Source organism: Hippopotamus amphibius, chromosome 12 (assembly GCF_030028045.1).
Source record: "Hippopotamus amphibius kiboko isolate mHipAmp2 chromosome 12, mHipAmp2.hap2, whole genome shotgun sequence".
NCBI lineage: Eukaryota > Metazoa > Chordata > Mammalia > Artiodactyla > Hippopotamidae > Hippopotamus > Hippopotamus amphibius.
In genome coordinates this window covers 57,553,066-57,565,509 of record NC_080197.1, presented here as the reverse complement: position 1 = coordinate 57,565,509, position 12,444 = coordinate 57,553,066, and the positions used below count along the sequence as shown (strand labels likewise).

General features: G+C 38.9%; 1 protein-coding gene across 6 annotated transcripts in view; it reads left to right on the top strand.

Annotated features, from left to right (window-relative positions):
• Positions 1 to 12,444, top strand: part of STK38L (serine/threonine kinase 38 like) — a 77,185-nt gene that overhangs the window by 60,589 nt on the left and 4,152 nt on the right. For all 6 annotated transcript variants that reach the window (XM_057702021.1, XM_057702023.1, XM_057702018.1 and 3 more), the window contains 7 exons: positions 5,403 to 5,526; positions 7,041 to 7,195; positions 7,553 to 7,655; positions 7,836 to 7,897; positions 9,791 to 9,908; positions 10,316 to 10,439; positions 11,420 to 11,515. In XM_057702021.1, the coding sequence (XP_057558004.1) occupies positions 5,403 to 5,526; positions 7,041 to 7,195; positions 7,553 to 7,655; positions 7,836 to 7,897; positions 9,791 to 9,908; positions 10,316 to 10,439; positions 11,420 to 11,515 (782 nt within the window). The remainder of the gene's footprint in view (positions 1 to 5,402; positions 5,527 to 7,040; positions 7,196 to 7,552; positions 7,656 to 7,835; positions 7,898 to 9,790; positions 9,909 to 10,315; positions 10,440 to 11,419; positions 11,516 to 12,444) is intronic.

The window sequence follows — 12,444 nt, the reverse complement described above, 5'->3', positions numbered from 1 at the left end:
CCTCCTCACCAAGTCCCCACATGGCCTTTCCTCGGTGTGTGCACCGAGAGGGGGAGAGTGGGAACTCTCTGGGGTCTCTTCTTACAAGAACACTAATCCCCGCCTCTCATGACCACGCTAACCTTCATTACCTCCTTAGAAGCCCCATCTCCAAATCCAGTCACACTGGGGTTAGCACATCACCACAGGAATTTTCGGGGGGCGGGGGGGACACGAACATTCAGTCCTTAACAAATTACCTTCTTCTCTGACTTCAGTGAAAATAAAGGACAGTTCTCAGTGATCTCAGTCCCTATCACCTACCAAGTAAGCAAACCAGTCTCTTGAGAATCTGCTGATTTTACATATTTCCAAAACCTGTAAGCACTCCCGTTTTGTTCTTCTGGGTGCTCTCCATGTCTCCTGTGACTTGATGCAGTGTGTGAGGTGGCCATAAATTTGAAAACATCAACAGTATTATTTTATGTGTTCGCCTGGGTTTCCAGTCTGGCTAGAACCCCGAGTGAATCACATGGAGTGAAGGACTCAGCCACGAGGGTGGGAGGGGTGGCACCCCTCTGTACCTGACGCGTCCCTCAGTCTTCAGTCCCACCTAAAGCTTGCTTTGTTGTGACAGCAGTATCATGTTGATTTTTATTTAAATATGGCCCACTTGAATTTTCACTGCCCCGTTTCACTTTATTTCTATTCCATTAATTCCATAAGTATTTATTAGGTGTCTGTGGTGTGTCAGTACTATTCTAGATTCTGGGAATACAGTGATTAACAGAAGAAACCTGATTCTTGTTCACTGATGGTCGTGGGGAGGATGGGCAGACAGCTATCTGAAATAGTCATGTCTGACGAGTACCGTGAAGACAAACTTTACAGAAGGATAAAGTGATGCAGATGTCCTGGCTTTAGGAGGAAGATTGAGATGAGAAGGGAACACTGATGAGGGACTGAGTCATAAGAAAGAGTGAGACCTAACAGTCTGGTAGAACAGAGATCTAGGGAGCAGGCGCAGAGGCCCTGAGGCAGGAGTGATCTCGGCCTGCTCAGAGACAGACAGAAGCCACTGTGGCTAGAATTCAGTGGGGAAGAGTGGCTGGAGGTGCAGGGGGAGAGGGAGGCAGGGACCAGATCTCACAGAGCTTTGAAGGCCGGGAAGTGGCATGTGGGTCTTACTCCAGATGCAATGGGAAGACTCTGTTCTGCTTAAACAGAGAAGTGGCATGTCTGATGGATGTTTTACAAAGATGAATCAACCCCTTTGCTTGCTGGAAGGACAAACAAGGGTTGAAGCAGGGAGAACACTTGAGAGACTGCAGCGATTCCAGCCAGGATGTGATCGTGGCTTACATGACAGCAAAGCGGACGAAAAGTCAAACAGATTAAGTATGTGTTTTCAAGGAAGAGCCAGTGGGATTTTCTGTGATGTACTCTATGTTGAGGGGTGAGAGGAGAGGTAAGGGTAGTGAAAAAGGAGGGAAGAGCCAAGGATAATACCTAGAGTTTTACTTGGGAATGGAATGCCTGATGGTGTCATTTTCTAACGTAGAAAAGGCCGAGGAAGGAACGGGTTTGGTGCAGTGGGAACCAAGGGTTCTCTTTGTGGCATATTAAGTTTGAGCTCCCTGTTGGATATCGTAGTAGGGATAATTGTGTTGACAGTTGGCTAGAACGTGGGGAGAAGTTTGACTAGGAATATAATTTGGAAGTAATCAGTAGATTGATAGTATTTAAATCAATGGGGCATATGAAATTGCCTAGGAAATGAATACAGATAGAGAAGAAGAGAGGGCCTGGATCCAAGCCCTTAGGGAACACTAGGCAGGGGAGAAACTAGGAAAGGAGACCAAGAGAGAACATGTGATCAGTTAGGGGAGAACTAGGAGAACGTGGTGTGATGGGAGCCAGCAGAGGAGAGCGTTCACAGGAGGAGGTGAATGGGCAGGTGTGTTGACTGCTCTGAGAGGGAGCAAGAGGCAGATGGGCCACGGGTGTCACCTTTGCAGATTCTGAGTCACTAGACAAGGACAGATTCAGTAGATGAGGGCGGAAGCCTGACTGGAATATGGAAAAAAACAGGAAGCAAGAAGTGGAGACCGTGAGTAGATAAATCTTTCATATAAAGCAGAACAAAGAACAGTTTGGTAAAGTGAGATTTAGGATCAAAACAATGTTGTTGTTGCTTGTAAAGACATTGCTGACTGGAAGAATCCATTAAAGGGAGAAAAATTGAAGATGCAGGAGAGTGAAGGCAGATAATCACAGGAGTGTACTGGATGACAGAAGTTGAGCCTTGATAGGAATTGGGACCTATTCAGTAGAACAGGGAGGAAAAGCAGAGGAGGTGGGAACAAATGCGGGGTGGTTTATGTGGCGTGTAAAGTGCCGAGTTCCTGCCTGAGCACACAGAACAGAGGTCATCAGCCGGAGGAAAGGTGGGGTAGGTAGCTTGTTGGAGGTGAAAGGAGAGAGAAGTTGTGAAATAGTCACAACTGTTGACTTGAAGTGTGGGAAAGCAGACTTGCAGTTGAAAGTCCATTGAGATTTGCAATCAGGAATGTAAAGTGAAACCAGTTGGTATCGTTGGGTGATTTTTCTCTAGTAGTAGTTAATCGCTTTGGGGCAGGTACAGAATAGACCGAAATTTGGGATTAACTAGGGTTGGCGTTTTGCCAGGGAAATACAACAGAGGGAGAGAACGACAAGGGATTTGAGGCTGTTTACAGAAGAGTCATCCTAATGAGGGAATCGAGGCTGGGTAAAGAAACGAGGTTCTGAGGAGAGTGATAGAGAAAAAGTGGTAGGGTCCATGGAATGGAGGTTGAAGTACAAGAGTGAGACACCTGGGGGGATGAAAGGTAGAGATCAGAAACAGAGTTCCTTAAAATGGAGATTTTTTAGAAGGGAGACAGTTATTGGTTATGAGAAGGACAAGAAGATTACCGTGAATGGCTGAGGTGCAGTGGAGGAAAAGATCACTGGAGGAGAGGAAGAAGTCAGGAGCTGTGTAGATGGGGTATTTGAAGGTTCGTCCTTACGGGTGCTGCTTCATCCTTATGAATGTTGAAATTCATCCGTGAGTGGAAAGGATGGGAAGGAAGCTGGTGCACCATGAGCTGAAGTCATGAATGAGTGAGGGGTTTGACTAGGAGGAAGGATGACGGCTGATGGTGTCTGACAGCTTGTGCTGCCGAGGAGCTGGGGAGGAGGAGGGTGTCACAGTGGTTCAGAAGCAGCCATGAGGATGCACAGGAAACCGAGTGACATGAGAGAGGAAGCAGGTCACCCCTGACAACTCACTCTTCAGGAAGATGGGACTCTCCGTGGACAGCCTGCTTTCCGTTAGGATGAGAAGGTGACAGGAGCCATCCAGAGATGAGGTGACAGGGTTTCTGTGGAACACAGGCTGATTCATGGGGGAAGAGGTTTGGAAGACTGAGATACTGAACTGTGTTAGAGAATTACAGATAATGGGGAATAAATGTCTGGTCAAGATGTAGAGCCTCAGAGATCAGGAGATAAACAGGAGTCTTCTAACTAAGCCGGAAGGGATTAGTCCTGGATTGGGTTTTAGAGGGAGAACAAAAGGCAGCAGTTAGTTCTAGCTGTAGTCTTTTGTTACTGGCCGCGTGTGGAAGTTGAGATATGCTGTGAGTGAAAAATACTCACCAAATTTTGAAACGTGGTGCCAAAAAAAAATAAGTGTAAATATCTCAATAATTTTTATATTGATTATATACTGAAGTTATAACATTTTGGATATATGGGGGTACAGAAACTATATTGTTAAAAATAATTTCACCTATTTCTTTTTACTTTTTGTGTGGCTATTAGAAAACTTAAAATGACATATGTAGCTTGCATTTATTTCTTTTGGACAGCCGTGGGCTAGAATATTTTGCAGGACAATCTCACTGGAGTCCAACATCGAGTCTGTTTTGCACCTTGAGGTTGTTTTTCCCCCTGTATAAATTAATCTGCTTTTGTCACCGTCGAATTTCACTTTAGAAAACCTTTTTTCCACTCAATTCTAATATGATATGTCATTTTAAGTTTTTATCACATTTACTTGAATGCTAACCACTCCACAAAATTAAGTAGCAACTTCTCTCCTCACTACTGTGATACCAGATTACTGGGCATGATACTTCCTGTACTTTAGTTTATTTTTGACATAGAATAAACTGCATATATTTGAAGTGTCCAATTTGATATTTTTTTCCTATTAGTAATGTATATATGGCAATCCCAATCTCCAGTTCATCCACTTCCTATACTTTAGAAACATAGGCCCATTTTGAAAACACATCCTTTAAACTGGCTTTAAGATACTCAAAAATAATCGATCCAAGTTTATGATGTAGTTGTTTATCCAGACAATACCAGAGGCAACACCAGAAGTTTAAGGTTTTTCCTTTACCATCTTAAAATGCTTTGTAAAAGGCAATAGGTCAGAATTTTGATATCATTTTCCACTTTATGAAACAGGTCTGGAGAGATTTTAAGTTTTTTGATGCCAGAAAACAGGTTCTTAGTTTTTAACGTTTATCCTTGTGCTTTGATTTTTATCTCAGAGCATTTACTGTATCAGATCATAATACAGTGATCCCAGATATTTTAAGCAGATCACATTTTGTTATCATGAAAAGGCTTACAGAGTCTGTGTTCTCGCTCTAGGCCAGAGTTCATAATGGCAAACAGTGAAAATAACAAAAGCATAAAATCAAATCCTATCATTAATCTTTGAAGAAAGAATATATATATATATCAGTGGAAAAACATCTAAAAATTGATTATACCACCCCCACAAATCACTCATTTTATAAAATTTTTGAGTCTACAAAATGTTCACGTAATAGTAGCTCTAGTAATTATGTGTCCGATGAAAGTCAGTAGCAAAACCCCCAAGAGGTGTACAGTAATTTGCTATAGATCATGTTTATAGATATTACAAAGGTTTATTATAACAAAATGATATAAAATTATTATAAATGTTTCTGCTTCTTAAAAAAAACGACCTAATGGTTAAAAACCAAGTCAGGCCCTTTTTTGGACTAGTAAGAGTTAAAATTAGTTTGCTAAGGACCCTGACTTTGTCATACCAACCTATAGGGCATTGCTTACTGCTTTCAACTTTTAAGAGTCAGATCAGGACCCTGCATTTATGTGACAAAGCCAAGATCCTTGACTAGGTGGAGGTTCTGGTTAGAAAAACTTTAGGCTAATCATTTTTCTGCCTCAAAGGCCTCAGTGGCCCCTTATCATCCCACCTTTTCAGGCCTAAAGATATCAGCTAAAATAAACTATTTCCTGAGCTTCTCCATACTTAATGAGAATATGATAATTGTTAAGAAGGAAGCTTGAAAAATGTGTAACGTGTTACAATTATTTTTTCAAATACATTCATCCAGGTGGCTCATATCCGAGCAGAAAGAGATATTTTGGTAGAAGCAGATGGTGCCTGGGTGGTGAAGATGTTTTACAGTTTTCAAGATAAGAGGAACCTTTACCTAATCATGGAATTTCTCCCTGGAGGTAAAAGCAAACATAGTAGCAATGACAGACTGACACAAGCACATCTCTATATGTAATTATAATTTTACCAATTAGGTTTACTTTTACATCCCTAGCTCTGAGGTTTTACACAGTCAGTCATGATTTTCTAATAGTTCCTCTCGTACTAATGCTAATTGGGACCACAAATCAGATTATTTTGAAGAAATGATAAAGTTGGCACATTTTAAATATTATTCTGTGTTTACTGTATATAATTATGTCGATCATCATAAGTCTAGAGTTAAGAACAAGTCATAGACAACCCAGTGGGCAAATGATGGGCAACATGTAGAAGAGAACTCTGGCTAGTCTGCAGAGATATAGGAAGATGTTCAACTTCGCGCATCTTCACGGAAATGCAAATTAAAAAAAGGAGATTCCATTAAAAGTCTGATGAGGCTGTGGGGGAAACTGGCCTCTCATCTATGCCAAAGAATCTCTGACTCTTATGGAGAGCAGTTCAGAGATACCAGTAAAGTTGAAAATGCATGTGTCCTGCAGTCTGGGGAGTCTTCCCTGCCTGTGCACAAGAGGCCTGTAAAAGGATGCTTACTGCAGCAGTGTTGTAATAGTGGAAAACAAGATGCGAAATGAATGCCCACCAGTAGAAGAATGGTAAATAAAATGTGGCATAATTATGTGATGAAGTGTTTTACAGGAGTTAAAAGTCAGGAGCTGTATCTGTTTCAACAGTAGGATCTCAGAAACAGAGTAATAAAGCAAGCTGTGGAATTATATGTGCCATTGATATCACTTATGTAATTTTTAAAAACATACTAAAGACTATAAATTCATAGATTAACATATATGTATATGAAAACATATTTCAAAAATAAGCTGGAAGAACATACACCAAACCGAATCCGTGATAATGGCTACTCAGCAGAAAGGGGGGGGGGAATAGAATGGGAATGGAGGACAAAGAATCTGCGTGGTACTTTTTTTTTTTTTAAGACCTGAAGCATCATGAAAAAATATTAACAGTTGTCAATTCTTAGTTGTAAATTCACCAGTGTTTATTCTTTGTCCCTTGTAAAAGAGTAGAATTTCTTGAAAACAGAATGTCTAGAAGTGATGCTTTTGGTGGGATGATGACCTACTTTTTCTGGCCCAAACAGTGCTGTTTATGAGACTTGAATTTGAAAGGATATATCCCATTTCCAGGTGTGCTTCATTACACTGATGCGTTTTCACAATTTGACATATTTTCCTCAGCAACTTATGCTGGTTGTTGAGTGGTAGATATTACTTTGTTATCAGCTCTGCTCTGACTTCACATATTTTCTACCTTAAAATCATCAAATGTCATGAAACTTTTCCTTATGCAATGATCACTTTTTTATTTGGACCTAGAGATGGTTGGAGGTACATTGGATGGATCATAAAATACAAAAATCAGGCATATGTTGTATATTACAAAGAAATCTTTTACAAGGCATCCGTTCCCTTCCTGAGGCATTTCTAATACACGGTACTTATTCTCCTTTATTTAGGCGACATGATGACATTGCTAATGAAGAAAGATACTTTGACGGAAGAGGAAACACAGTTCTACATTTCAGAGACTGTTCTGGCAATAGATGCCATCCACCAGCTGGGTTTCATCCATCGGGATATTAAACCAGACAACCTTTTATTGGATGCCAAGGCATGTGAATAAACTGGTGAATGACCAGTTGCTGATTATTTTATGCAGTAATAGAGGTGATTTTGTGGTTGAAAATGGGCAACAACTGCAATTTAGATGATTGCTAACCTGCATTATTTTATAGAATGGTACAGTAGGAGAGAGCCCTGAAGTGAAATGACATCGAGGGAAAATCGGCTGTCTTTTTATCATCTTGCATTTTCTACTTCTTAAAATAATCATCATCAAGTACTGATAATTTTACATTTCACCTGTAAGAATTCTTATAATTGCATTTAGAAGAAGAGTTTTTAATAAGGCTTTTGTCTCCAAGTTAATCTGTGGATTTTAGTAGGTTTTTTTTCTTTTTTTCCTTAGGGTCATGTAAAATTATCTGATTTTGGTTTGTGCACGGGATTAAAGAAGGCGCATAGGACTGAATTCTACAGAAATCTTACACACAACCCACCAAGTGACTTCTGTAAGTGTGATTTTTGCAGTCTAACATCGTACAGCTGGTTTAATCCAGGGCTGTTGCGAACTGAAGCCTCTTTCCTTCTCCCCACCCCTTCAACCAGTGTATTTTCAGCGAATGTGTGTGAACGTGTTTTTTGGTGAGAGTTTTTCCCTCGTAATTACAATTCTGTCTTGTTGAAATTAGCATTCCAGAACATGAACTCAAAGAGGAAAGCAGAAACATGGAAGAAGAACAGGCGACAGCTGGTGAGTAGCCACATTTTGAAGAAAGAATTTGGTGCCCTGGTCCTAACATCACATTTGGTGTTTGCTTGATAATTTGGAGTTCCACCACGATTAGTTCTTAACTTCACAGCAGTGATAGAGCTTGTTGTTGTCTTAGTTTTTCTTGTTTTCTTTGTAATACTTCCATGCCCGTAAAGGAAAATGCCGATTTTTACTTTCTGATTTCACTTCAGAGGATTTTATCGAGCATATATAATCACGTAATCTGTTTACTCGTGTTGGCATTTTCTGTAAAACTCACCAAGATGAATGCAATCCTAGCAAAGGCTGTGTGGTTTTCACGTTTCCATTTTCCCTGCCTGTCCTGATACAACAAATAGCAATCAACATCAGTAAGGTTATTGTGTGTTTCTAAGAACTTCATAGACGAAGTGAATAGAAAGCTTGGCATGTTAACAGTGTTACAATGAAACAGATCAAATAAAATGGGAACGCAGAGTGTACTGCAGGTGAACTTAATGACTCCTTTAACGTGGAACAACACTGTCTGTTTTTAACCCCACACTATTTCTCCTCCATTACTTAGCAAATATTAGAAGCATTTGCCCCTTTTCCTCTTTCCCTTTATCCTGGTAACTAGATCCATGCACATTGTTCAGGTTAGGAATGTGCCTTTTGACTTTAATATCCTAACTTGTACAATGCTTGGTACATATTGACGCTCTATAAATATTTGTTAAATTCAACCAAGTCATGAAGGGAAACTCATTCAGCAGTCCCTCAGAAAGGTAAATAGACTGAAAGGCAAGAGTCTGACATCCTCTCAAAGCAAATAAAATGACCTTTGCATTATTGAGCTCCTTCTCTCATTAGTTCAAGTAAACTTTTTGTGCTTTTAAAACATTACGGTGTTTTCACAAGTTTTTAAAAATGTTTTTAAAATGTTTTGAGCTATGCAGTGACAGAATCTTCCTTCTACTTTTAAATGTGTCACTTTTAGATCAGATTTTACAATTGAGAAAAGAATTGCAGTATTTCCTCTTTTTAACGGGAAAATGAATACTGCCTAAAACTCTGGTGGGATTCTGTGCCCCCTGATGACAGAGCATTCACACTGATTGCTCAGGGCGGGTTTTAGTACTCTCGTGCCCGTCATCATGATTTACATCAGTATTTCCCAGTGAAGAAATAGCAGGGGCTCTTGGTATTTGGGACAGGAAATTCCTTTAGAACGTGTATCCCCTGCCCACTAAATGCCAATCATGTCCTCCCACAGGTCATTGAAATGTCAAAGTCTGCTGTCACACATTTTCACATGGCCCCTACTGTACTACCTGTAGTTGAAAATTATTGCCTTAAAGAAAGTTTTTGTAAGGTTTTATATGACTTAAGAATGAAAAACTGCATTGCTTTCTAATGGATAAGCAGTGCCCTGGAAATGAGTTTATAATGAAAATACCTAATGTTTATATAGTAGGTTGTAGTTTACAAACACATTTCTTTGCTTGTTTCATCCTTGTATCCACTCTGTTAGGGCAGGTATTATTACTCCAGTTTTATGTAATCAGAAGCTGAGGCTCAGAAAGGTTGAATAACTTGCCAGAGAGCACATTGCTAGTGAGTGGGGAAGCCAGACTTACTGGGCACAACCTTTTTATTCTTTTTGGAATGGATTTAGGGCTAAATACATAAATAATTCAGTTGAGCTCTTTGGGGGACAGAACTCATGTCTTAAATAACATATCTGACTCAGTGCCTGTCACCAAACCTTTCTACATGATAAACATGCAAAACAAGTATTAAATGAAAAGTTAACTTCTATATATATTGGTTTTTCCAGCAGTGAGCCATGTTCGGATCTTTCAAAAAAAAAAAATTCTGAGAACACTGATTTGACAAGCTGTTCCTTTGCAGGCGTATTCCACAGTTGGGACACCAGATTACATTGCTCCAGAAGTGTTCATGCAGACTGGTTACAACAAATTGTGTGACTGGTGGTCTTTGGGAGTAATTATGTATGAAATGCTAATAGGTATGTTTTGTCATTCATGTACATACCATATAAATTTCCTTGAGTGCCACTGATTGAACGTATTGTAGATATTATGGGCTAAAATATCTGAACACTTTAAACTGATTTCTGACATCCCCCAGTGTTAAATACACAGTGATGAATATGAATGAGCTCTCTAGGGGGTCCTGTGTCAGGAAGGGGGCATTTAACTGGAATTCCCATGTATCAAAATTATATCTGCATGACCTTTTAGGTAAAAGAGGGACAATGCTTTAAATCCTTTATTTTATTGACTTTAGCAATTTTATTATATATGGATGAATGGTAGTTTTTTTAATTAAGTAGAGCACTCAGGGCTGTTTTGTGTAGGTGTAGCATATTTGATCATAAAAGCTAATGAAACTCTTGTTTTCTCTGATATGTAGGATATCCACCTTTCTGCTCTGAAACACCTCAAGAAACATATAGGAAAGTGATGAACTGGAAAGAAACTCTGGTATTTCCTCCAGAGGTGCCTATATCTGAGAAAGCCAAGGACTTAATTCTTAGGTTAGTAGTTAAATCCCTAGAAGAGTTTGTGGTATCTTAAAACCTCACAGGGACCTAAAAGACTGAATTGCCTATTTCAGCTTTGTGGGAGGAAAAAGACTATCACTGATCTATACAGTCAGTAAAGAAAAGGTGTTTTTTAAAAATTGCAGACTCTTAAATGGAAGTATGCAGGAAGAAAAGTTAAGACTTAAGAAGAGGGAAGAGGTCTTGTATTATTTCAAAGGTCACCCCTATTAGAACACAGTGACCTTATCCCCTAAAAAGAAAGGGAAAATAAATTGTTAGTAGCAGTTCATATCACAAAATTGTATATATGAAACCTTTTCTAAGCAAAAGCTTCTATTCTGTTTCTCAACTAAGATGAAGTGTTTAGGTTCTGTTGTGAATGGCTTGGAAGGAATACAAATTGGGACAACCTAGGGACAAAAGTCAGTTGGCAGCATATTATACAAAATCTTCAAACTGTCTATGAACTTTGACCCAGCAATTCTACTTCTAGGAATTTTGCATATGCAGATAATCAGATATGTGTAAAGATGTAGGTACAATATGTTATCCTGATATTGTTGTTAGTAATGAAAAATTGAAAACCATCTAAATTTTCAACAGTAGTGGACCGACTGAATAAATTGTAGTGTTTCCATGTGTAAATTTTAGAAAATGAAGTATAGAAAAATGTTTAATTACTTTGGGAAATGTTCTCAGTATGTTAAGTGAAAAAAACAGTCCTAAAATGGTAATTACTTATCAACACAATATTTTTGAAATTATAATAAAAGACTAGAAGAAAATGGCTTCAAACTGTTTGCAGTAGTTGTGTCTGAATAGTGCAGTTGTAGATGATTTTTATTTTTTTCCACATTTCCCACAATAGTTAATTTCAGTAAACAGAAAAAAAAGATTAAATGTTTGAAATAATGCCAGTAGAATACTTTAGATGTAATCTGCACATGATAATTTATGTTTCCATTTTCTAGGTTTTGTATTGATTCTGAAAATAGAATTGGGAATAGCGGAGTAGAAGAAATAAAAAGTCATCCTTTTTTTGAAGGTGTAGATTGGGGGCACATCAGGTATGTTTATAGGCTTTGAGACGGAGAGGTCTGAGTAAAAACTTTTTTACTAGATTTGGTGATTAATTTGTCTCTGATTCTGCTGGATTAAATACAAGGAGTAGCACTGAGGCAACGTGATGTCAGTGTTTTCTGGATTATATAAATGAATGAGCCTCTAGTGGCTATAGCTAAATGACTCATTTTATGTGACGTCCACCTTAAGGAAAAAGCACATGTACCTGTTTAGATTTTGATATTGGAGTTACGTGATGAAGGCTGTTAGCACAACAAGGGTGCGTTTACGTGTGACATTATAACCCCTCATTTCTGTCCGCTAGTATACCAGACTGTGTCTCCTTTATTAATTTGTAAGAATATACAGTCCCTCTTTTAAACACTGTGGGAAAAGTAAAATGCAAGTAGCTTTGAAGAATTTGCTTATAGTTGCTCGTTGTGAGCACTGGCCTTTATTCAGTGTGTGGCCACACTGCTGTCAGTGGTTCTAGTCTCTTCCCGGCATAGCAGCAGTTGAGAAACAAATCTGAGCGTGCCAGTTTCTTCCGAGGGAGCAGTCGCAGTGCCTAAGGTCATCCTGCCAGTTAATGACAAGAGATTAGATCTCAGGGCACCAGGATCTATGCTTCTTTACACTAAACTAATGTAAATTGATTGTTAGTAAATTAAGTGTAAACAGGTTGGAATAATTCTGGGGAAAATACGTACATGCTTTACATAATGTTGTAAACTTATCACCTAATAGATCCAATAAGTATTTGTTGAAAAAATAGAAGCAATAAAAATTGATATCTTTAATATTACTCAGCTGTGAAAAAGGAATGAAACTGGGACATTTGTAGAGATGTGGATGGACCTAGAGACTGTCATACAGAGTGAAGTGAGAAAGAGAAAAACAAATATCGTATATTAACACATATGCAGAATATAGA